The sequence below is a fragment of the Somniosus microcephalus genome, chromosome 24 (genome assembly GCF_052327205.1).
Source record: "Somniosus microcephalus isolate GS21.2 chromosome 24, FLI_Smic_1.0, whole genome shotgun sequence".
NCBI classification, from domain to species: domain Eukaryota; kingdom Metazoa; phylum Chordata; class Chondrichthyes; order Squaliformes; family Somniosidae; genus Somniosus; species Somniosus microcephalus.
Window position 1 is genome coordinate 12,163,130 of NC_141010.1, and position 26,188 is coordinate 12,189,317.

Sequence of the window (26,188 nt, forward strand, 5' to 3'; positions counted from 1 at the left end):
AACCTTTAGGTCACTATAAAGCCCAAGTCCAACCAAAACTTAAATACTGCTTTCACGTCTAGAGAGGCTAGACCTCTTAGGATCACATCGCTCAGCTCCATAGCATAAGGGAGAGGCTAGAAAATAGGCCCATAACAATGCCTGTTTCACTAAATCCTGGTCAGTTTACCACAGCTGACAGGATTCCTAGGTAAGCGGTCGAAACAATAAGAGAACCAAACACTTAAATATAGCAGCTTGGACTATGAGAACACTCCAAGACACTGAGTCAACAAGCAGACCTGAAAGGAGAAGTGCATTGATTGGCTAAGTAACTAAGACAGTATAATATCAACATCACTGTTCTCAGTGAAATCCGTTTAGCTAAACAGGGTCAGCTGAACAAGACTGATGCAGGATACACCTTCTTCTGCATAGGGTGCTCCAAAGAGGAATGTAGGATAGTTGGGGTTGGCTTTGTTGTGAAATCCAACATAAGAGGTATGCCACCATTATTAGGACCTATGCACGATCACGGCAAACTTTGATGAAACCAAAAATAAATTCTAGAGCGTGTCATCTCACAGTTCCTAGAAAGGATAAGCTCATAATCATAGGTAACTTTAAGGCTGATGTAGGAGCTGGTCACCAGTCTTGGAAGGGAGTCATCAGTAGATGTGGCATAGAGAAGTGCATCAGTAATGGAACACTGCTCCTTAGGATGTATACAGATCATGGAGATCAATGATTAGTTCTGTGAAAAGTATATCTTCTTCTTAGGCAGTCCCTCGGAACCGAGGATGACTTGCTTCCACATTAAAAATGAGTTCTCAGGTGACTGATGAGTCCAATGCGGGACCTACAGTCTCTGTCTGAAGGGGCGGGTGGGTGGGTGGGGTGCTTGGGTTGACGTGCGCTCCTTGCGCTGCCTGCGCTTGGCTTCCGCTTGCTCCCGGCGAAGAGTCTCGAGGTGTTTGGCGCCTTCCCGGATGCTTCTACTTCACTTTGTGCGGTCTTAGGCCAGGGATTCCCAGGTGTCGGTGGGGATGTTACACTTTTTCAAGGAGGCTTTGAGGGTGTCCTTGAAGCGTTTCCTCTGCCCACCTGGGGCTCTCTTGCCGTGCCGGAGCTCCGAGTAGAGCGCTTGTTTTGGGAGTCTCGTATCGGGCATGCGGACAATGTGACCCGTCCATCGGAGCTGATTGAGCGTGGTCAGAGCTTCGATGCTGGGGATGTTGGCCTGAGCAAGAACACTGACGTTGGTGTGCCTATCCTGCCAATGGATTTGCAGGATCTTGTGGAGGCAGCGTTGGTGGTACCTCTCCAGTGCTTTGAGGTGCCTGCTGTACATGGTCCATGTCTCTGAGGCATAGAGCAGGGCGGGTATCACTGCTGCCCTGTAGACCATGAGCTTGGTGCCGGGTTTGAGGTCCTGGTCTTCAAACACTCTCTTCCTCAGGCGACCGAAGGCTGCACTGGCACACTGAAGGCGGTGTTGGACTTTGTCGTCGACGTCTACCCTTGTTGACAGTAGGCTCCCGAGGTATGGAAAGTGGTGAAAAGTATATACTTCAGCAAGCATGGTTGAAAGACCTGTCATCAATGTTAAAGAAAGCTGCAGTGTGGATTCAGAAAAGGACGTGCAGTGTGGATCCAGAAAGATTCAGAATACTACTGATTCAGTCTTTACTGCCAAATAACTTCAGGGCAAGAGTTGAGAACAAAACTTGGACCTTTACTGTGTCTTTGTTGATCTCTTTGATTGAGTTAGCAGAGAGGACGTCTGGAAATTAGTGGCCAAAGTTGGCTGTCCGAAAAATTAATCCGGATGATCCGCTAGTTCCATGATGGTCAGAGTCATGGAAGATGGTGAGGTTTCCAACCCCTTCCCTGTCTCCAATGAAGTCAAACAGTGTTGTGTTCTAGCTCCCACCTTGTTTAGTACCTTGTTTGCTTCGATGCATTCAGGAACTTGGATAAAGGAGTGCATATTTGCTTCAGAATGGATGGCAACTAAACAAGCTCCACCGCCTGCAGATCAAAACTAAGACCTCTGAAGAACTTGTTTGGGAGCTTGTTTGCTGGTGCCATTGCCCTTGTTACCCACATAGAAGAGGACCTCCATGTTAGCATAGACCATTTCTCGGATGCTTGTCAGAAATTTGGCCTCACTGCGTTATGTGCCAACCTGCCCCTGGAAAGCCTTATGTGCCATCCAATATTACGATTGTAGGGCACACACTGTCTGCAGTGGACAGGCTCACCTACCTAGGAATCACCATGTCACATGATGCGCTCCTAGATGATGAAGTGAACCATAGATTGTTTAAAGCCAGTAGTGCTTTTGGGAGGCTCCATGTGAGGTTATAGGATAAAAGGGGCATTAAACTGGCAACAAAGCTTAAGGGGGGCTAAATTGGGTCATGTAGCACCCATACTTTAGGGGCTACATGGCTACATAAGACTCAAAAATGAGGTCCGAGATGCGCGTGCCCACTTCCGATAGGAAGTGTCCAGAACGCCATCTTGGTAAAGGTGTTTGCCTGTGCAGGCCTAACAAAGCATGCAGAGCAGCGAGACCATGACGTAAAGCTGACTTGAAGCAACCGCTGCCATTTTCCAACTCCCCATTCCAGCCAACACCCTCGCACAGCTGAACACGATATTAAACGGAATGAAGGACCCCCCACTATGAAGTACTTGCAGGTTAGTTGCTGGATGATTTATTTTGGCTGCTGCTGCAATCGTGCACAGTTTGGAGGTTTCCTATACTTGGCTATAGTTTGAATACTCTACGGGAAGTGGTCAGGCTGGTCTTGCAGTACCTTTTTTTGTTATTTAAAAGTTTGTGCTGAAAGAAGTTGCTTCCAGACATAGGTGGCCTGGTAGGGCATTTTCTGGGAATTGAACATGACTGGGAGAATGAAGAGGGGCCACGCAGAGCAGGACTAGCTGCCAAAAGGGAGAGGAAGTGGAGAAGGGGGAGGACGTGTAAGAGGAAATAGAGGAAGAGGAAGGGAGGCTACAACGAAGACAGCCCCTTTCTGCCCGGGCTCTACATGATCAGCTTATTCATGAGCGATACCAGTAATCTCAACTACATCTCCCCATTCACCAACAGTCCACCACTCCTTACTCTTAGAATCATAGAATGGTTACAGCACAGAAGGAGGCCATTCGGCCCATCAAGCCCATGCCGGCTCTTTGCAAGAGCACTTCACCTAGTCCCACTCCCCTGCCCTTTCCCCGTAGCACTGCAAATTTTTTTCCTTCAGGTACTTATCCAACTCCCTTTTGAAAGCCACGATTGAGTCTGCCTCCACCACCCTCTCAGGCAGCGCATTCCAGATCCTAACCACTTGCTGTGTAAAAAAGTTTTCCTCATGTCGCCTTTGGTTCTTTTGCCAATCACCTTGAATCTGTGTCCTCTGGTTCTCGACCCTTCCGCCAATGGGAACAGTTTCCCTCTATCTACTCTGTCTAGACCCCTCATGATTTTGAACATCTCTATCAAATCTCCTCTCAACCTTCTCTGCTCTAAGGAGAACAGTCCCAGCTTCTCCAGTCTATCCACATATCTGAAGTCCCTCATCCCTGGAATCATTCTCGTAAAGCTTTTCTGCACCCTCTCTAAGGCCTTCACATCCTTCCTAAAGTTTTCCTCTATCACTGACCATCACATCATTTTCTGACAACACAATAAAAACCACCAGGAAATGCAAATTCAAATCCAATTTTATAAATTCACTCATTAAATAATGCATACAAAATGAAACTAATCACATTTGTGCATTTGCTTAGTGCCTGTCTTCTGTGTGCTTTTAACTTTCCAAGTGCTCCTACAAGTTGCTACCCCAGTGGCTGCAGCATGGGAGATGGAAGGCTGCTGACCTTCAATTGAGGAGACTGCAGATGGCCTTGGAAGATGACCTCAAGCAGTTCTGGGCCTAGAGATCCTGGCGACAGACTACACCATCTCGGCCTGGGCTGCAGCAGTCTGGGCTAGCTGGCAACAGCAAGGGGACTGGCGGAGTGGCAGGGGTGAGAGCAGGAATGCTGTCATCCTGAGAGAGGACAGCAGGTTCGCGCTCCATGGAGCTACTGCCACTCCCCGGGGGTGGCATTTCAGCAATCCTGGTAATCTGCTGGAGGACAGCTTGCTGGACTGCTGTGACACCGTGCAAGCCCCTTTCAATGCTGGTAACGTCAGCTATGATGGCTGCAGTCTGAGCTTGCATGGCAACAAGCTAAGCTTGCATGACTGCAGTCTGAGCTTCCGCTGCAGCACCAGATGTTGAGTGACTTCTGCTTGTGCTGCAATGGAAGCTGAGCCATCAGCCATCAGACGCTGCATCATGGTTGGGTCCACAAGTGCGCTAATGGAGTTGCCCATCACTTCCATGCTGAAAGGATGGGCTCCAAGTTCTGCGCAAAGCCCTGTGCAAGGTTGGTGCTGGACTCCTCCATGCTCCTTGACATTGCTCTCAGGCTTTCTGGCAGGGCTGCCAGTGCACCAAGCATTTCATTGTGCATACCCATCAGCTTTATTCCTTCAGCCGCCCCATCAAAGCCCTCATCCGAGTCCTGTGGAGCAGAACTCGTGTGCGACCTCGCCCTCCGGGGAGCTGGCACCTGCGCTCCCCTTCCCATCTGCCCTGGCTGCAGCCCAGTCGTGCCCGGTGTCTCATCACATGCAGATCCCGCGTCTAACCTATCCTGTAAAGTACGTGGGGTGCCAGTTTCTGAGCTGGTGGCTACGAGTGTGAAATCGAGTGACGGTGCGTCTCCTGCATCACTTCCTTCCTCCTCTTGCACTTCCTGCTCCTCCACCACTGTCTGGCCAGGTTGCAGTTTTTGGCTATCCAAAATGAGAAAGGCACAAGGGTGTGGTTGTGGTGAGGGGAGGGCGGGAAAGCAAGAGGCATGTTTACACCATCTGCAGCTTGTAAATCAGAAGAGGTTGTGGGATGTGGGGGAAGTGCAATGTGAGGAGGAGGGTTAGGTATGAGGATATCGTCATCTTGGATTGTTTCAGCCCCGCCGCTGGCCACGGGCTCAGCAATAGCTGCTCCAATTATCTCCAGCACACTCTCCTCCAAGTGGGTTAGGTATTTCAAGCCCGCATGTCTCCCTGCAGGTAACCCCTGCTGCCTTCAGTTATGAGCCACCTTGTCCTGCAAGAGAAAGGGAAGTGTGTCAGTGAGTGTGGTGTAATGTGTTTGGATGATGTGCCTGTCATAGTTGAACAGCTGGCAGTGTGTGCAAGCTGTGAGATGTGGGTGTGAGGCTTGCAGCAGTAGTAAGTGTGTGAGGCTGAGGTGAAGCTATGAATGTGAGGTATGAGTTGTGTTTGATCGAGATTGTTGGTAGGTGAGTGATGGTGGTCTGGTGCATTGAGCAGTGTGCGAGGCTAGTGGTGCAGATGGTGGGATATGGCATTTGAAGACGGACTTTGACCACTCGTGTGAGGTCATTAAACTTCTTCCTGCACTGCATCGAGGTCCTCGGGGCTACACTGTTTGCATTGACAGCGATGGCTATCTGTTCCCATTCCCTTCTCAGCCTGTGTCTGGAGGGCCTCCTGGCCCCCTGTGGATAGAGGACACCTCTCCTCCTGCAGCAGGGCCTCGAGTGCTGCTTCAAAATATATGGAAGCCCTCCCTCTGCTATGTTGCACCATCTTCACCCTTCTTGTACATCACACACTCCTCTACAATGACTTCCAGTAACTGTTGCAGCGAGAATGCACCTCCCCTTTAAGAGGTGCAGGCTAGCTTTAATGGGTGCTAGCCTCGCACAAACTTGGACACCCTGCTGACGCGTGCAGTCACTCAACAGCGCAGTCGGCGTGCTGCCTGCCTCGGAAGGAACTGGCGCAGGGGGTAGTCGTGCATCGCGATACCCGCACATGTATTCGGGACTTAACCAATTTCGAGGCCAGGATGTCTCTCTTTCTCTCCACATCTTGCACCAAGGCCTCCAGTGCATTATCAGAAAACCTTGGTACACACTCTACTGCAGGTTAAGCCATCTTGACAAAAATCTTCAAAAGTCAATGAACTTCCTGACACCATCTCCAGCATCTACAATGTACCGCCCCTTTAAGAGGGGCAGGCTACATTTAGCGCTAGCCGCTCGCGATAGCGGGACCCCTGCTGATGCATGCAGCCAATGAACAGCACCGGTTGTGCTGGCTGCACACAGCAATCATGGAAATCAGGCAGCACGAATTTAACGTCCTGCCTGCAGCGCAATGGACATGTGCGGGTTAATCGCTCACCGCGATCCCCGCGCCTGTTTTCTGGTCTTATTCAATGTAGCCCCCACTGTCTACAAGGCAATAGTTATAACATCCTCACTGTATATCTGTGTGCCAGCTGCACCACTTACAGTCGTCACACCCGAAAACTCAGTCGCTTTCATCTAGGCTGCTTCAGATAGATCTTGAAAATTTGATGGTGGCAAAAGAGAATCTCCTCAGAGGAGCAAATATGTCAGGCATATTATGATAGTAAAGGCGCAGCTAAGGTGGGCTGGACACAGTCCGACTGCCTGATACTAGACTACCAAAGAAGGTATTCTATGGTGAGCAGATGCTTGGTAAATGCTCTCATGGCAGTCAGTTCAAAATAGAAAAATGAAAGAAAGACTTGCATTTATATAGCGCCTTTCACGACCACCGGACGTCTCAAGGCGCTTTACAGCCATTGAAGTACTTTTGGAGTTTAGTCACTGTTGTAACGTGGGAAACATGGCAGCCAATTTACGCACAGCAAGCTTCCACTAACAACAATGTGATAATGACCAGATAATCTGTTTTAGTGATGTTGATTGCAAGATGAAATATTGGCCAGGACACCGGGGATAACTCCCCTGCTCTTGTTCGAAATAGTGCCTGGGGATCTTTTATGTCCACCTGAGAGAGCAGACTAACGTCTCATCCAAAAGACGGCACCTCCGACAGTGCAGCACTCCCTCAGCACTGCACTGGAGTGTCAGCCTAGATTTATGTGCTTCAAGTCCCTGAAGTGGGACTCTGAACCCACAATCTTCTGACTCAGAGGTGAGTGTGCTACCCACTGAGTAACAGCTGACACAGCTGGAAAACAAGATACTGCGGATGCTGTAAATCTGAAATAAGAACAGAAAATGCTGGAAATACGCAGCAGGTCAGGCAGCATCTGTGGAGAGAGAGAAAAACAGAGTTAACGTTTCAGGTCAATTAGTTTTTGCCAGTTCTGATGAAAGGTCATCAAACTGAAACGTTAACCCTGTTTCTCTCTCCACGGATACTGCCTGACCTGCTGAGTGTTTCCAACATTTTCTGTTTTTATTTCAAAATATATTAGGATTGCCTAAAGACCAATCTAGATAAATGTGCCATCTCAACTGACACATGGGAGCATGATACTTGTGACAATAAAAAGTGGCAGGAGATGATTCACAATGGCACGACAAAGCTTGAAACAAGTTGTATCTAGCTAGCCAAAGAAAAGAGAGCCCAAAGGGAATCAAGAAACGATAAGCCCTTAGGTCAATCTGACATTCGGTGTTCTGTGTGTGGGAAAGTATTGCCTGTGAAAATTGAACTTGATAGTCACATGAGAACTCACAACCTGTATTCATTGGAGATAAATCATAGGTTGTCATCATCGACAATGATGGAAAAACCATCAACATCATCTTCTCACATCGAGCTGCAAACCACTCTGTTGTAACCTCTCTCGTCTATAATAATGCTATTATTGACTGTTCCTCTGAACTTTCCTCTCTCATTCCTCCCAAGGTCCAAATATGCCATCCTATGTGCTGTTCATGCTCCCTGTATCCTCACAATGCAAAAATAATGACCCCTCACACTGTCTCTTACTTTAACTAATTATTGTCCAAGACCTCAGCACTTTACTTCCTATCTTTCTACAAGCTATAGGCTTTAATGCCAAGTCCTAGTGGCAGCTAACCAATCTTTCTTGATTTTTCTCATCTTCTCCCCCACTATTGTCAACCTCAATGCTCTCCTGCAATATGGGCATTGGCCTTTCACCTAGCTTTCATAAAAAACCATATTAATAAAAAATTAATATAGCTAAAAGATGTAACATCAAATTGGAGAAAACAAGTTAACGGCCTGGATTTTGCAGTCAGAGGCGAACAAATGGCGCTGGTCGTTCATTGCACTTTTTATTTACATTTTTTAATTTCTTTAAATCTCCAGCAATAATTAAAATCTGATGGAATGAGACTCCACTTTTGTAAAAGTTAATTTTCAGTGCCGGTGAGGTTGTCAGCAGTAATTAAGACTTAACACACCGTTAAAAATTCACTTACACTTGAATGGACAAGCATTAACTTTTTCTGGCGTATTTCGTGGGTATCTATCACGTTAAGTACCCCAACTTCACGCCATTGCATGTATTTGAATTCCGAGTCTCTCGGCAAGGTACCGGTGCAGCGCAGCTGCTGGAGGAGCAGAGTAACTCAGACAGCAACTTCCTGATTGGTGCGTTTCACTGCGCATGCGCGGACATCGGAGGTTGCAGTCCAATTTACTCCTTAGTAACAGTGCGCACCGTTAGCCTCACCGTTATTTCTACCGAAAAATCCGGGCCTTGTTAAGTAACAACAAAATGTTTTTCAAATACATGTACACTGAAGAAAACTAAAGCATTGGTCCACTTAAAAATGATAGTTGGGGATTGGAAATGTGAATAAGGACATACCATGTTTCAGGAAGGAGCAGTCATGCTTGACTAACTTACTGGAGTTTCCATATCTATGATTTAAAAATCTGACAAGACTACACAGCAAAGATTAATTGTTACAATAAAGAGTAATGGAATAGAGGAAAGTGTTGAATGGAAATTTGACTCAGAAGCAAGAACATAGGAACAGGAGGAGGCCATTCAGTCCCTCGAGCCTGTTCCGCCATTCAACGAGGTCATGCCTGATCTGTACCCTAACTCCATTTACCCACCTTGGCTCCATATCCCTTAATACCCTTGGCTAGCAAAATCTATCGATCTCAGATTTAAAATTATTAAGTGAGCCAGCCTCAACAACTTTTTGAGGTAAGATAGTTCCAGATTTCCACTACGCTTTGTGTGAAGAGGTGCTTTATGACATTGCCCCTGAATGGCCTAGTTAATTTTAAGGTTATGCCCTCTTGTTCTGGATGGTCCCACCAGAGGAAATAGTTTCTAACTAACCTATCAAATCATTTAATAATCTTAAACACCTCAATTAGATCACTCCTTAATATTCTATATTCAAGAGAATACAAGCCTAGTCTATGCAACCTGTCCTCATAATTTAACCCTTTTAGCCCTGATACCGAATTTTGAACACCTCTATCAAATCTCACTGTAACCGTCTCTGCTCTAAGGAGAACAATCCCAACTTCTGATGTTAACTAGGTAAGCATGCAGGTGCAGCAGGCGGTTAAGAAGGCAAATGGTATGTTGGCCTTTGTAGCGAGAGGGTTTGAGTACAGGAACAAGGATGTCTTGCTGCAGTTGTACAGGGCCTTGGTGACACCACATCTTGAGTATTGTGTGCAGTTTTGGTCGCCTTATCTGAGGAAGGATGTTCTTGCCATGGAGGGAGTGCAGCGAAGATTCACCAGACTGATACCTGGGATGGCAGGAATGACGTGTGAGGAGAGATTGGGTCGATTGGGCTTATACTCGCTGGAGTTTAGAAGAATGAGAGGGGATCTCATTGAAACTTATAAAATTCTAACAGGACTAGGCAGACTAGATGCAGGAAGGATGTTCCCGATGGCGGGGGAGTCCAGAACCAGGGGTCACAGTCTAAGGATAAGGGGTAAGCCATTTAGGACAGAAATTAGGAGGAATTTCTTCACCTAGAGAGTGGTGAACCTGTGGAATTCTCTACCACAGAAGGCAGCAGAGACCAATTCATTAAATATATTCAAGAAGGAGTTGGATATATTTCTTAAGGCTAAAGGGATCAAGGGATATGGAGAGAAGGCAGGGACAGGGTACTGAATTTGGATGATCAGTCATGATCACATTGAATGGCGGAGCAGGCTCGAGGGGCCGAATGGCCTACTCCTGCTCCTATCTTCTATGTTTCTATGCCTCTCCACATAACTAAAGTCCCTCATCCCTGGTACCATTCTAGTAAGTCTCCTTTGCACTCTCTCGAAGGCCTAAAGAGTGATGCCCAGAATTGGACAAAATACTCTCGCTGAACGTATCATGTATAATGAAAAAAATAATGCACCTTTCGTATGGAGAAGGAGCTGGTCAGTGAGATAGAGAAAAGCACAATTCAAAGGATTATATCCAGAAGTAGACCCAGTAGTACAGGATATGTTTTTAACCAGCTGAAAATCATGCGAGGGGAAAAAAGACAGCTCTATGGGTTTGCAGTAGACCATCAGTTCAAAATTTTAAAAATGAAGAAATAAAGGAAGTATTTGCAAACAGAAAGGTCTTACTAATAGAGAACTCCAACCAACCTAATGTTAACTAGGAATGCCCAAGCAGGCTAGAATCAGAGCTCACTAATGTAATGTCAGCTGTGGCTCAGAGGGTAGCACACTCGCCATCTAAGTCACAAGGTTGTGGGTTCAAGTCCCACTCCAAGGACTTAAGCACATAAAGCTAGGCTAACACTCCCAGTGCAGTGCTGGGGGAGTGCTGCACTGTTGGAGGTGCTGTCTTTCGGATGAGACATAAAACCGAGGCCCTGTCTGCTCTCTCAGATGGATGTAAAAGATCCCATGGCACTATTTCGAAGAAGAGCAGGGGAGTGCTCCCCAGGGTCCTGGCTGATATTTATCCCTCAATTAACATCGCTAAAAAACAGATTATCTGGCCATTATCACATTGCTGTTTGTGGGAGTTTGCTGTGTGCAAATTGGCTGCTGCGTTTCCCACATTACAACAGTGATTACACTCCAAAAGTACATTGGCTGTAAAGCGCTTTGAGACGTCCAGTGGCCGTGAAAGGCGCTATAGAAATGCAAGTCTTTCTTTTCTTTTTTCTTTAACTCATCACCGCTTTTTGACACAATGCTTTAGGAATGCCATGAGAACTAAATTACATTTAATTGCCAATGGCAAAATGCATATTGGAAACTGAAGTCGTAGCATCCCTAGATGACAGCAATCATAGCATGATTAAATTTGACATGATCAAATGAAAGGACTTATATTTGTGTTGACCAATATGCAAATCAATGCCCTTGTGCACAAATCTGAAAGGGGCCAGTTCAAGGAATAAGGAACGAGCTTAAACAAAGCAACTTGGGGCAGAACTCAAGAAAATCTCAGTTGAGGACATACTACTGAGCATGTACAGTAAATATACATCAAGAGATAGTAAGTGTAGACTAAAAAAAAATGAACCTAAATGTATTAATCAAATAATACAATGTGAAATGAGTAAAAGAAACAAATTATGTAGAAAGGAGGAATTTGCATACATCTAGCACCTTTTGCAAACTCAAGACATCCTAAAGCACTTTATTACCAATTAAATATTTTTGAAGTATAGTCACTGTTGTAAGGTAGGGAAACACGACAGCCAATTTGCACACAGCAAAGGCTCACAAACAGCAATGAGCTAAATGACAAAATAATCTGTTTTAGTGATGTTGGTTGAGGGACAAATATTAGCCAAGACACCTGGAGAGCTCCCCTGCTCTTCTTCAAATAGTTCTATGAGACCTTCTGCGTTCACCTAAGAGCGCAGAGAGGGCCTTAGTTTAATGGCTCATCTGAAAGACGGCACCTCCAGCAGTGCAGCACTCCCTCAGTACTGCACTAAAATGTCAGCCTAGATTATGTGCTCAAGTCTCTGGAGTGGGACTTGAACCTTCCGATTTGAATGCAAGATGCTACCACTATAAGTCAAAGCTGACACCTATGTAGGGGAAAAGATAAAGAAAACCACGGTAAAGAATATAGAAAACTGCAAAAAAAGGTAAAATAAAACGATCAAATGACCAAAAGGGTACTGGAAATAACCATAACAGTAAAACTTAACAACAACGACAACTTGTATTTATATAGCACCTTTAATGTAGTAAAACATCCCAAGGCGCGGCACAGGAGTATTGCAAGACAAAAAATTTGACACCGAGCCACATAAGGGTAAATTAGGGCAAGTGACCAAAAGCTTGGTCAAAGAAGAAGGTTTTAAGGAGCGTCTTAAAGGAGGAAAGAGAGCTAGAGAGGCAGAGAGGTTTAGGGAGGTAATTCCAGAGCTTAGGGCCTTGGCAACAGAAGGCACAGCCACCAAAGGTTGAGCGATTATAATCAGGGATGCTCAAGAGGGCAGAATTAGAGGAGCGCTGGTATCTCGGGGAGGGGGGGGGGAGGTGGCTGTGGGGCTGGAGGAGATTGCAGAGATAGGGAGGGGCGAGGCCATGGAGGGATTTGAAAACAAGGATGAGAATTTTGATATCGAGGCGTTGCTTAACCGGGAGCCAATGTAGGTCAGCGAGCACAGGGGTGATGGGTGAACGGGACTTGGTGCGAGTTAAGACATGGGCAGCCGAGTTTTGGATTATCTCAAGTTTACTTAAACACAATTATAACAAATTCTTCCAGTACAACAGATAAATGATTATCAAAGGAGAATCAAAATCAGTTAAGGATGCAAATGGAGTTGAAAGTATGGAAATAGTTAAAATAATAAATGATTCCTTCCTGGATGTATTCAATGGAGGAAGGTGGCACTATACCCATCATGAGAATTTCTTCTACTTAACTTAATGACTTTGACATCGCTTGCAAGGATGGCAGGCTCAAACCTAGAAAATCTCCAGGACAGAAGTTATGTGCCTTGGGGTGCTAAGTGAGATTAGAATGAAAATCTGTAAAGTGCTGATAATCAACATAAATGAAATGGAAATATGTCAAAATCCTTTAGCTTGGAAAATTGCACATGTCACTCTGCTATTTAAAATAGGTGAGAGAGTGAAACCAGTTAGCCTAACATCTGTTGTCAGGAAATTACTAGAGTCTATGATTAAGGATAGGGTGACTGAACACCTTAAAAATTTTCAGCTGATCAGAGAGAGCCTGCATAGATTTGTAAAGGGTAGGTCAGACCTGACAAACTTGATTGAATTTTTGAAGAGGTGACTAAATTACTGGACAGGGGAATGTCTATGGATGCTATTTATATGGACTTCCAGAAGGCATTCGATAAAGTCCCACACAAGAGACTGTTAACTAAAGTTGAAGCTCATGGAATTGAAGGCAAATTATTGACCTGGTTAGGAAATTGGCTGAGCGGCAGGAGAGAGTAGGGATAATGGGTAGGTACTCTAATTGGCAGGATGTGACTAGTGGCGTCCCACAGGGCTCTGTGTTGGGACCGCAACTATTTATTAACAACTTAGATGACGGGATAGAGAGCCACATAAGTTTGCTGATGACACAAAGATAGGCGGCATTGTAAGCAGTGTAAATGGAAGTATAAAATTATAGAGAGATATTAATAGATTAAGTGAATGGGCAAAACTGTGGCAAATGGATTTCAATATAGGCAAGTATGAGGTCATCCACTTTGGACCTAAAAATGATAGAACAAAGTACTTTCTAAATGGAGAAAAGCTAGAAGCAGTTGAGGTCCAAAGAGACTTAGAGGTCCAGGTACATAGATCATTAAAATGTCATGAACAGGTACAGAAAATAATCAAAAAGATTAATGGAATGCTGGCCTTTATATCTAGAGGACTAGAATATAAGGGGTTAGAAGTTATGCTATTATGCAAAGTCCTGGTTAGACCACACCTGGAGCACTGTGTTCAGTTCTGGGCACCCCACCTTAGGAAGGATATATTGGCCTTGCAGGGAGTGCAGCGTAGGTTTACCAGAATGATACCCGTACTTCAAGGGTTAAATTATGAGGAGAGATTACACAAACTAGGGTTGTATTCCCTGAAATTTAGAAGATTAAGGGGTGATTCGATCGAAGTTTTCAAGATATTATGGGGAACTGTTAGGGTAGATAGAGAGAAACTATTCCCGTTGGTTGGCGAGTTTAGAACTAGGGGGCATAGTCTAAAAATTAGAACCAGACCTCTCAGGAGTGAAATAAGGAAACACCTCTGCAAACAAAGGTGTGGTAGAAGTTTGGAACTCACTTCCGCAAACAGCAATTGATGCTAGATCAATTGTTAATTTTAAATCTGAGATTGATAGATTTTTGTTAACCAAATGTATCAAGGGATATGGGGCAAAGGCGGGGATATGGAGTTAGGTCACAGATCAGCCACTGAATGCTGGAACAGGCTCGAGAGGCTAAATAGCCTACGCCTGTTCCTATGTCCCGAAAATGATACCTATTTTCAAAATGGCAAGTGATAGTCATTACAGTTATGTACAAGGTTTTACGCAATGGGGACATATTTCTTTTACGAATTGTGTTGAACTGACATGGGGAAACGGTAAATAAGATCTGATAATAGACTCAACATTTAGCCTATCTAATCATTAAAGAACAGCAATCAACAAAGCAAATAGAATGCTGAGCTATATTGCCACATCAGCAGAGCACAAGTCTGGGGTCTTCGTGCTGAAGCCGTATAACGCTCTAGTCAGGCATCAATTTAAGTAATGCGTTTAATTCCGGCTACTAAGGCACAAGGAAAACATCAAAGCCCTAGAAATTGTGCAAAGAGTTGCTAGGCTACTGTCAGAGGACTGAGTTGAGGAAAAGATGGAAAAATTCAGATTCTTCAGTCTTGAAGAAAGCAAAAAGAGAGAAGGCCTTAGAAAAATATACAAGTGTAACAGAAAATGCTAATCTAGAACATTGTTAATCTAGAACCTGCAGAACAAGGAGATTTTGGCACAAACTGATAAGAAACAAAGACTTGCATTTCTATAGCACCTTTCACAACCTCAGGATGTCCCAAAGAGCTATACAGCCAATAAAGTACTTTTGAAGTGTAGTCACTGTAGGAAACGCGGCAGCCAATTTGAGTACAGCAGGGTCCCACAGACAGCAATATGATAATAACTAGATAATCTGTTTTTAGAGATGTTGGTTGAAGGATAAATATTGGCCAGGACACCAGGGAGAAATCCTCTGCTCTTCTTCGAAATAGTGCCATGGGATCTTTTATGTCCACCTAAGACAGGGCCTCAGTTTAATGTCACACCCGAAAGATGGCACCTCTGACAGTGCCACACTCCCTCAGTACTGCACGGAAGTGTCAGCCTAGATTACGTGCTCAAGTCACGGAGTGGGACTTTAACCCACAATCGTCTGATTCAGAGTGTGAGTGTTATCACTGAGTCACAGCTGAAACTGTTAGAAGTCTAGGATTGACGTCAGGAACTGGTCATATAGAGTGATCAATGATTGGAACAGACTCCTGGGTAGGTATTAGAGGCAAAACTCAAGATACTGTGATAGGAGGGTGTGGCTGGATGGGCCAAATGTCATATTCTCATCTGCACTTATCTTGGTGAGCAAAAAGGATAGAAAGAAACAAAGATTTTGCAGTGGGAGGGTAAATGAGCTGAGGTTACTTTCAAGCCAGTAATTTTTTTTGTTAGCTCAGGTGGAAATTATTTTTTCCAAACTAATTGACAAGCTGAAACGTAGCCTTAAGTATGATATTTCAGTGTTGTGAGGCACCTCATCAGTTGGGCGGCACTTCATCAGTTGGGCAGCTGCAAGACATACTACTGGTAGATTTGAGTTTTGAACCCCATAATTTTGATCAAAATACAACAATCTTTCAATGGCATTTCTTTCTATACTTTCATTATTTAGATCAAGACCGTTACCAAACTTTGCCCTGGTGGTCAAACCAGTTTTGTTTTCAGCTCAAACTGGTGATCAGCTGCCTCTTGCCACTAAATTAACAGGCGGCTTTTTGAAATCCAAGAAATACTCATTCCTAGGGCACAACAACTGCGCAAAGAATAATTCTCATGAATACTGTCACTGCATAGTTTTCTTGTTCTGATACTTACAGAGTGTTGAATATGTACGATGACCCTCTGATGAATGGCACATTATCCAGCTGATGCCATTTCCCAGCCCCGATGCAGGATAGCAGCCAAGACGTACACGTGCACAAAACGGGGCAGGAAGCATTTGGGGATTTTCTGCTCGCTGTGGTGGCGGCGGTGGCGGCGGCGGTGGTGGCGGTGGTGGTGGTGTTGGTGGTGCTGGTGGTGGTTGTGGTTGTGTTCTGCATTAGACCAACATAAAAATGTCCAAAAAGCAGCAGTACCACTACGACATGGGCTACTGCCATATTTTATACCCTAAAATCGATTGACCCACACCTGGGCTACCGGGCCACTCGGTGCCCGATACCCAGAAATTTGATGTCCAGAATGTAGAAGGAAGAACTCACAATAGGATGCTTGGAATCTGATCTCAAATAACCTGCTGGTTCTGTCACCCAGTGAAGAAAATCCTAAATCTTGGAGCCTGCTGGTGGTTCCTCTGTCTCCAACCAAGGCCACCTGTGGGCCCAATGAGGATGCAACCTGCAACTGCAGGGCCACAAGAGGGAGGCCTCGAAGCCTAGGAGATCGGAGGGCCTGAGTCTCGGTGAGCGAGCCCAGGCCTCCCCCGTCCGTGTCTGGGAAGCTCGGCCCCTCCTTGACACCCGTGTTGGTCGCTCACACCGAGGCCTGGCAGGAGGATTTCAAGCCGGTTGGCCCCGCTGCTACCATTGATGCCATGTGTTCCCACCCCAAGTCAGTGTCAGGCGCTGCTCCGAGTGATTGCTGCCCGGTCCATTGGTTGCCAAGCAGGTCGTTCCTTCCCATTGTGACGCCGCCGCCTTGTACATGCGTCTCGCCCACGATCAACACACGTACTCCGAGGTCCAAGCCCACCCTTTGCAGAAGAGGCTAGCAGCCCAAGGAGCATTCAATCTCTCATGGCACTGGCCCAGTCAGCGGAGGAAGGGTTGGGTGGGGGATGACCACCTTGATCCCCATTCTCAACACCTGGGAGGGGAGCGGGCTTTGGCCGCTGTTATGAGTGTCCTTAACACCCACGCATTCCCTCTCTCAAGAGATACCAAAACCTGCCACTCAAGTGGTCGGTGCGTAACATCTTAACGCATCAAACAGATGACTGGAGAGTCGCAAGCCACCGTGAAGTTGGACATTCAGCCAAATATAGAAACTGTAGGTATACGGAGGGAAGATTTTATTGTACAGGGAGGTTTGATAAATGTTACTCCATAATAGTAATTCACAACATGACTAACAAAACTAAAAAAAGACAATATAGTGATCCCCTTTTTGTATACTTAACATATTAGCTAATTCCACTATTTTGGGGATTTATTTAACTCGAGTTCTTTTCCTTCCGTTCTATTTTGTTCTGTTTTGATTTCTTATACACGGAAGTTCAATTTCCTTTCTTGGCAGGATATTTTCAAAAATCATGTCCTATATAACATCCTATTATCTCTCTACTTGTCCCTATCCTTAAAACTGTCAAGTCCATTCCTAAGCAGATGTTCGTTCATCTCAGTTATGGCTGAAACATGCGCCAAGAGAGCACCAAGGTTCTCGGGTGCTGCTTTGGAGACCCTGGTACAGGCAATGGTCAGGAGGAGGAACGTCCTCTTCCCCCTCCAGTCAGCTACTAAGCTGGCAATGGAAAGATGTCGGAGAGAAAGTAAATGTCAGGAGCCTAACACCCAGGACATGGCTGCAATGCTGGAAGAAGTTCAGTGACCTTACTAGATTAGTCAAGGTTACCTAACTCTCTACTCACACCTCCACCACTTATATTAATCACAAGACTCCCCTTCTTCGCTTCCCTTCATTCTCATTCAATTACTGCACCACACTTCACTAAATCTCTTACTCCTCACACTCGCCACAATTACAACCCTAACTTACCGACAACTCACAGCTCACACACTGCCAGCTATTCCATCATGACGGGCACATTCTCTAAACACCTCACAAGACTCTGACTAACACACTCCCTTTCTTGCAGGACAAAGTCGTACACACCTCAAGGCAGCAAGTCTGCCGGCACATCCTCTCGCTCCCTCAAAGAAAGCGTGTTGGCGATCATAGGCAGGGGCAGAGTCGAGGCCGTGGCAACTAGCAACACTGGGGATGTTGTGCAGGTTTTTCAAAAAAATACCTTATCCTCTTTGGTCCTTCTGACATCTATCTCCCCCCACACACTCTGCATGACAAGATGCAGATGCTTTCATCACCCACTTCTCTCTCTCGCTGCTCTCTCTTTACTCCCCTTGTCCCTCTCTTTCACTGTGGAAGCCCCAGCATCACTGCAGGAAGAGCAGGTCAGCCTTCCTGAAGATGCACCACCCAGGCAGCAGAAGCACTGCTTGAGCATGCCGATTGCTTGCTCGTTGATGTTTGTTGTGACAGCATGGCTGGTGTTGTAGACCTGCTCTGCAGCTGTGTGCCGCTTCCTAACAGAAGTCATGAGCAATGTCTGGAGGGAATAGCCCTTGTTGCCCAATAGCCAGCCTGGTTGGATTAAAGACAGCACAGAGGACTGGCGCAGGATGAAAGAGTCATGACTGCAGCCAGGTTAGCGGGCACACACCTGCATGACGTGCTGCCTGTGGTCGCAAATCAGCTATATGTTGAGAGAGTGGAATTCATTACAATTGACAAAGATGCCAGGCTGGCGATAGGCAGCACGCAAAGTAATATGTTGGCAGTCTATAGCGTCTTGAACTGCGGGCAAAGCCTAGTACTCTCATACTGCTTCACTCTGTCCATAGAGAAGATGTAGGTGTTCCTCCTTGGTCACCTCCTTGATACATCGGTGTACTGCAAACGAGAATATGTCGCTAATGTCACCAGCTACAGCCAGTGGCATCAAAGTTAAAAGCGACAGCAACACTCCTGCTAACCTGCGCAGACATGCAGCTGTCTAGAGGTCCCGCGCAGACCACTTACTGGCTTTTCTATGGGAGATTGTGAATGGGCTATGCAGCCCGTTAAAGGGGCTGTGCACCCCAAAAAAAAATCAGGGGGAACATTGGGCAACGGCAACCTTGACAGCCACAGACAGTGCTGACCATGCCTTGGTTTGAGGCTCAGTGGCATCTTTCTTGATGAAGCTAAGTACAGTGCCCTCCTCCTCCTCCTCTCTGCTGGCAGCTGCTCCTGGTCTCTAGTGTCCTCTAGCCATGAAGGCAACCCTAACGAGATGGGCCATGACTTCAGCCAATGACAGTACAGAACTTTCCACTGTAATAAAACACACCAAAAACCCCCAGCTGATACCAGCAGCGAGTCAGCAGAGAGTGCTGTGAGTTTGGGTAAGTGTGTGAGTTCTTTAATTGTTATTTCTCTTTAAATCATTCTTGATAAGATTACTTAAGCAGTTTAAGTAAAGGGGAAAAGTTAAATATTTGGGATTCTGTTGGTTTAAGAGTAAAACAAGGTTACACTGCAGTAGGAGTAAATTGGCACAGCAGGCAGTGGAAACCAGTTTTCTAACCAATCAGCAGGGGTGACTCATTTGGCTGTAAACAAACAAACAGTATAAAAAGACCAGGCTAGTGCGAGCCAGCACTGAGTGCGAGTCAGCAGAGAGTGCTGTGAGTTTGGGTAAGTGTGTGAGCTAGGGTAAGTGGGGTGTTAGGTGCTCTTTTCAAACTTTAACTCTGTGGGTTGTAGTTAATAAGGCCTTTCTGGTGCAGAGTGACTGTTGGTAAACCATTTAACTGGTGTAATTAGAGGGATTGATTTAAATTAAATCCAATTAATTAAAGGGGATACTAGCATCGAAAATCGGGCAGAGGGTGTCCATAACTAACAATAAAAAATTTAATTAATTACATAGACTGGAGCAGGTGATGTGTTACTGTTGCGAGTTGTGGGAGCCGGTGAACCCCATTGAGGCTCACGGTGATTACGTCTGTGACAAGTGTCTGCTGCTACAGGAACTCCAGCTCCGTGTTGATGAGCTGGAGTCTGAGCTTCAGACACTGCGACACATCAGGGAGGGGGAGAAGTACCTGGACTCTGTGTATCAGGAGGTGATCACACCTATGAAGTTAATTAATTCAGATGTAGCCCATGGTCAGGGACAGGACGGTGTGACTACCAGTGAGGCAGGTACGGGGATCCAGGAGGTAGAGCTGGAGGAGCCGCAGCCCTTGCTCTTGTCCAGCAGGTTCGAGGTTTTTACTCCCTGTGGGGACGGGAGCAGGGACTGCAGAGAGGATGAGCAACCTGGCCACAGCACCGTGGAACGGGGGGCCATTCAAGAGGGGGGAGTAACTAGAAATGTTGTAGTGGTAGGGGATAGTATTATTAGGGGGATAGATAGAGTTCTCTGCAGCCGAGAGCGAGAGTCCCGAAGGCTGTGTTGCCTACCCGGTGCCAGGGTTAAGGACATCTCCTCTGGGCTGGAAAGAAACTTGCAGTGGGAGGGGGTGGATCCAGTTGTTGTGGTCCATGTTGGTACAAACGACGTAGATAGGACTAGGAAGCCGGTTCTGTTAAAGGAGTATGAGCAGCTAGGGGTCAAATTAAAAAACAGAACCTCAAGGGTAATAATCTCTGGATTATTACCTGAGCCACGAGTGAATTTGGCTAGGACAAATAAAATTAGAGAGTTAAATGCGTGGCTCAAAGACTGGTGTGGGAGAAATGGGTTTTGCTTCCTGGGACACTGGCACCAGTACTGGGGCAGGAGGGAGCTGTTCCGTTGGGACGGGCTTCACTTGGCCAGTGCTGGGACTAGAGTCCTGGCGGATCATATAACTAGGGCTGTAGAGAGGGCTTTAAACTAACTCGTGGGGGGGAGGTTCCTAGAGAGCAAATAATAAAAATGACAACAGAGAAGGTCATAGACTTAGGTAGCAGTGGGGAAATTAAAAACCAGAGCATGTCAGGAAGGGGCAGAAGGTATGGAGTAAAAGGTAAAGTAATAAAAAGGGCAAAACCAGGAACTAAGTGTCACAAAACATATTTGAAAGTTCTCTATCTGAATGCACGTAGCATTCGTAACAAAATAGACGAGTTAATGGCACAAATAACTACATATGGGTATGATCTTGTGGCCATTACAGAAACATGGCTGCAGGGTGACAAAGCCTGGGAATTAAACATACCAGGTTATTTAACGATCAGGAAGGACAGGCAGGAAGGAAGGGGAGGTGGGGTGGCTATGTTAATAAAGGAAGGAATCACTGTAATACAGAGAAATGATATTGGGTCAAAAGATCAGGATAATGAAAGAGTTTGGGTGGAGGTAAGGAATAATAAGGGGAAAAAAACACTAGTGGGCGTAGTCTATAGGCCTCCGAACAGTTGCAACTATGTTGGACGGAGTATCAATCAGGAAATAGTTGAGGCTTGTAATAAGGGAACATCTATAATTATGGGGGATTTTAACTATCATATTAATTGGACAAATCAAATTGGGCAGGGCTGCCTTGAGGATGAGTTCATTGAGTGTACTAGGGATGGGTTTCTTGAGCAGTATGTAACTGAACCGACCAGGGGGCAAGCAACCTTAGATCTGGTCCTGTGTAACGAGACAGGATTAATTAAAAATGTCCTAGTAAAGGATCCCCTTGGAATGAGTGACCATAACATGGTTGAATTCCATATTGAATTAGAGGGTGAGAAGGTTGGATCTCAAACAAGCGTGCTAAGCTTGAATAAAGGAGACTATGAAGGTATGAGAGCGGAATTGAGTAGAGTGGATTGGGAAAATAGATTAAAGGGTAAGACGATACATGATCAGTGGTGTACATTTAAGGAGTTATTTTACAACTTCCCAAAAAAATATATTCCACTGAAGAAAAGGGTGTAAAAGAAAAGACAGCCATCCGTGGCTAAGTAAAGAAATTAAGGATAGTATTCGACTAAACAAGGGCATATAAGGTAGCCAAATCTACTGGGAGGATAGAGGATTGGGAAAACTTTAAAAGACAGCAAAAAATAACAGAAAGATTGATTATGAAAGTAAATTAGCAAAAAATATAAAAACAGATAGTAAGAGTTTTTATAGTTATATAAAAAGAAAAAGGGTGGCTAAAGTAAATGTTGGTCCCTTAGAGGATGAGACCGGGAAATTAATGGTGGGAAATATGGAGATGGCAAAAACACTGAATGAATATTTTGTATCAGTCTTTACAGTAGAAGACACTAAGAATATCCCAACACTGGACAAACAGGGGGCTATAGGGGGGGAGGAGCTAAACACGATCAAAATCACTAAGGAAGTGGTACTCGGTAAAATAATGGGACTCAAGGCGGATAAATCCCCTGGACCTGATGGCTTACATCCTAGTGTCTTGAGGGAAGTGGTGGTAGGGATTGTGGATGCATTGGTAATAATTTTCCAAAACTCCCTGGACTCAGCAAAGATCCCGGCAGACTGGAAAACTGCTAATGTAACACCCTTATTTAAAAAGGGCAGTAGACAGAAGGCTGGAAACTATAGACCGGTTAGCCTAACATCTGTGGTAGGCAAAATTTTGGAGTCCATTATTAAGGAGACAGTAACAGGACATTTGGATAATCATCATTTAATAGGACAAAGTCAGCATGGTTTTATGAAGGGGAAGTCATGTTTGACAAATTTGCTGGAGTTCTTTGAGGAAGTAACATATAGGGTGGATAAAGGGGAACCAGTGGACGTAGTGTATTTAGACTTCCAAAAGGCATTTGACAAGGTGCCACACAAAAGATTATTGCTTAAGATAAAAAATCACGGGATTGGGGGTAATATTCTGGCATGGATAGAGGATTGGCTATCTAAAAGAAGGCAGAGAGTTGGGATAAATGGTTCATTCTCAGAATGGCAATCAGTAACTAGTGGTGTTCTGCAGGGGTCGGTGCTGGGTCCCCAACTCTTTACAATCTATATTAACGATTTGGAGGAGGGGACTGAGTGTAACATATCAAAGTTTGCAGATGATACTAAGATGGGAGGGAAAGTAGTGAGTGAGGAGGACATAAAAAACCTGCAAGGGGACATAGACAGGCTAAGTAAGTGGGCAGAGATTTGGCAGATGGAATACAATACTGGAAAGTGTGAGGTTATGCACTTTGGCAGGAAAAATCGTAGAGCAAGCTATTATCTTAATGGCAAGAAACTGAAAGTACTGAAGTACAAAGGGATCTGGGGGTCCTGGTGCACGAAACTCAAAAGGTTAGTATGCAGGTGCAGCAAGTGATTAAGAAGGCCAATGGAATGTTGGCTTTCATTGCTAGGGGGATAGAATATAAAAATAGGGAGGTATTGCTTCAGTTGTACAAGGTATTGGTGAGACCGCACCTGGAATACTGCATACAGTTTTGGTGCCATACTTAAGAAAAGACATACTTGCTCTCGAGTCAGTACAAAGAAGGTTCACTCGGTTAATCCCGGGGATGAGGGGATGGACATATGAGGAGAGGTTGAGTAGATTGGGACTCTACTCATTGGAGTTCAGAAGAATGAGAGGCGATCTTATTGAAACATATAAGATTGTGAAGGGGTTGGATCGGGTGGATGCGGGGAGGATGTTCCCGATGATGGGTGAAACTAGAACTAGGGGGCATAGTCTTAGAATAAGGGGCTGCTCTTTCAAAACTGAGATGAGGAGGAACTACTTCACTCAGACGGTGGTAGGTCCATGGAATATGCTGCCCCAAAAAGCTGTAGAAGCTACATCATTACATAAATTTAAAACAGAAATAGACAGTTTCCTAGAAGTAAAGGGAATAAAGGGTTATGGGGAGCGGGCAGGAATTTGGACATGAGTCTAGGTTCGGATCGGACATGGCCCTGTGGGTAGTGGAGCGGGCCCAGGGGCCGTGTAGCCTGATCCTGCTCCTATTTCGTGTGTCTAATTCTGTTAGATTCAGGAGATGGTTCTGTGATAGTAGATTGGCGGTTAGGATCAGATCAGCCATGATCTTATTAAATGGCGGAGCAGGCTCGAGGGGCCGATTGGCCTACTCCTGCTCCTATTTCTTATGTTCTTAAATGAAAAACCAGCAACTACCCTGTAAGTATTGCATGATCCCTTTAAATAATCGCTGGTGAGTGGCCTTTCCTGCCGGTTAGCGCCACGACTTGCTGTGCGAGTTCAGCAAATGGAGAGTAATACTCTGGGGCATTCCAGTATTAAAAATGGCCCTGCAAGAAGCACAGGATGCTAATTTGAATAACACATTCCTCGCTTTACATGCTCCCAATGTGCGATCCTGCCACCAGCACTTACACCTTCACCAATATAGCAGGCAGCGCACTTCCGGCACTTCTTACCCATCATATTGACACCTTAGAAGGACATTTAGCGCCTGACAAATGGGTGCCGTGCGGCCGAATTTCTCGGGCCAAGTCTTGATTGAGGTTTTATTCTACATTTACAGTCCAAATTAAGTAACCTACTTGCATCTACGTAATCTTGGTTTACGTCGCATCCGAGTTAAGTTCAGCAACTTTCCTTTCATAACTCGAACTCCAAGATCCCAGAATCACCCATATTACTCTTCTCTGCACGCTTTCAAATACCATAACCTTTTGAAGGTACATCAAAACTGCAATTTTCCAAATATTGTAACTTTATAGATAATGTGATGCCATAACTTATTTTGACTGTTCAGATGTATCCCAATAATTACCTATTATAATTCAAAGTGGCTAAAATGTTTAAGTGTAAAAGCAATAAAGAAAATAAACACACCTAATTCAATGGTGTTGGAAGTTCCCTAAATTCTTAGATATTTACACTTTATACCACCAGTCTTGACAAACTAGTTTTCTGTAGCCTGCTAAACTTTAACAAGAACCAGTAAGGCACAGGTTAATAGCTCTATGCTTTAGTTCATCATGTACAGATAGATATTTTGTTTTGTAATGGAGTTGACCTGCCTTGGGGCTGATAGGTTAGCAGTACAACTGATAATTTGGTTCTCCAACTAAAATTGATTAAATTAGAGAATACACATTTACATCTTAAAATTATTGAAAGTGAAGATGAAGTACAAATAGGGTAACACTCTCACTTTCCATTTGGTAAGTACAATTGTAAACGTCACCATCCTCCTAGCCAATTTTTCCAGTCAGTGCATGGTACAGAGACAGCTATACTGTAATCATTTGCCAGCGTGGGGTCCACTAAAGTGGGGGGGACCAGATAGGCTGGCGTTAAAAAGGTTCGGTTTTCAGCTAGGTGAAAGGAAAATAAGTTCTTTTTTTAATAAAAGGTATAGAACTTTTTTAAAACACAATTTAATGCTGAACATATATTGTCGATATAACTATGCTATACGTCTGTATTGTACTGAGAAACTTTAAAATCAGACCTGCACCAAGCACAAAGTTAACATTTTAAACCACTTCCACACCTCCGTTCAGTCCGCAAGTGTGACCCCGAGCTTCCGGTTGCCTGTCACTTTAATTCTCCGCTCCACTCCCACTCTGACCTCTCTGTGTTTGGCCTCTTGCACTGTTCCAACGAAGCTCAACATAAGCTCGGGGAACAGCACCTCATCCTTCGATTAGGCACTTTACAGCGTTCCGGACTTAACATCAAGTTCAACAATTTCAGATCATAACCTCTGCCCCCATTTTTTCCAGACGGCAGCTGTTCGATTCTGCTATTCCCATTTACACCTCTTCTTGAACCATCTTTTGTTTCTTTACTTGTGCCATTACCATCTCCTTTTGCTTTGTACAATCATACCTTTTGTCATTTAATCTCTCCTGCCTTCCACCCTATCACAGACCTTCCCTTTTGTTCTTTCCTCCCCTTCCCCCAGCTGCTGCACTTGCTTAAAACTGGTTATATCGCTAACTTTTTCCAGTTCTGAATAAAGGTCACCAACCTGAAACGTTAACTCTGTTTCTCTCCACAGATGCTGCCTGACCTGCTGAGTATTTCCAGCATTTTCTGTTTCCATTGTAGAGTTGCCTGATCCAAGTACCTCAATATAAAATTATAATCCAAACATAAAGGTTTTCTACATAGCTCATGTACTCCAATTTGAAATTTAAGCGCAGTGCCAAATTGCTGGCCACAACATACTTTTGTGTTTGTACTTTTTTTTCCAAAATGAAAGCCAACGATTTGTAAATGGTCATTTTTAGCTAGGCTTCCTAGAATTAAAATCCAGACATATTTTGTGGCAACAAGATCAGAAATTATATTTAAGCAACAGGTCCACATTATTAAGGCACTAACCAATCCTGTACAGAGCAAAAGTCTGCAAATGAAGCTTTTGACATTTTTTTCATG

General features: G+C 44.9%; 1 protein-coding gene across 1 annotated transcript in view; it reads right to left on the reverse strand.

The window, feature by feature from the left end:
- LOC147101065 (leucine-rich repeat-containing protein 37A3-like) overlaps positions 1–16,686 on the reverse strand; it is a 142,232-nt gene extending 125,546 nt beyond the window's left edge. Inside the window, exon 1 of the mRNA XM_085966218.1 lies at positions 15,948–16,686. Within this exon, the coding sequence (XP_085822344.1) occupies positions 15,948–16,234 (287 nt within the window). The 5' untranslated portion in view covers positions 16,235–16,686. The remainder of the gene's footprint in view (positions 1–15,947) is intronic.
- Between the last annotated feature and the right edge of the window lie 9,502 nt (positions 16,687–26,188).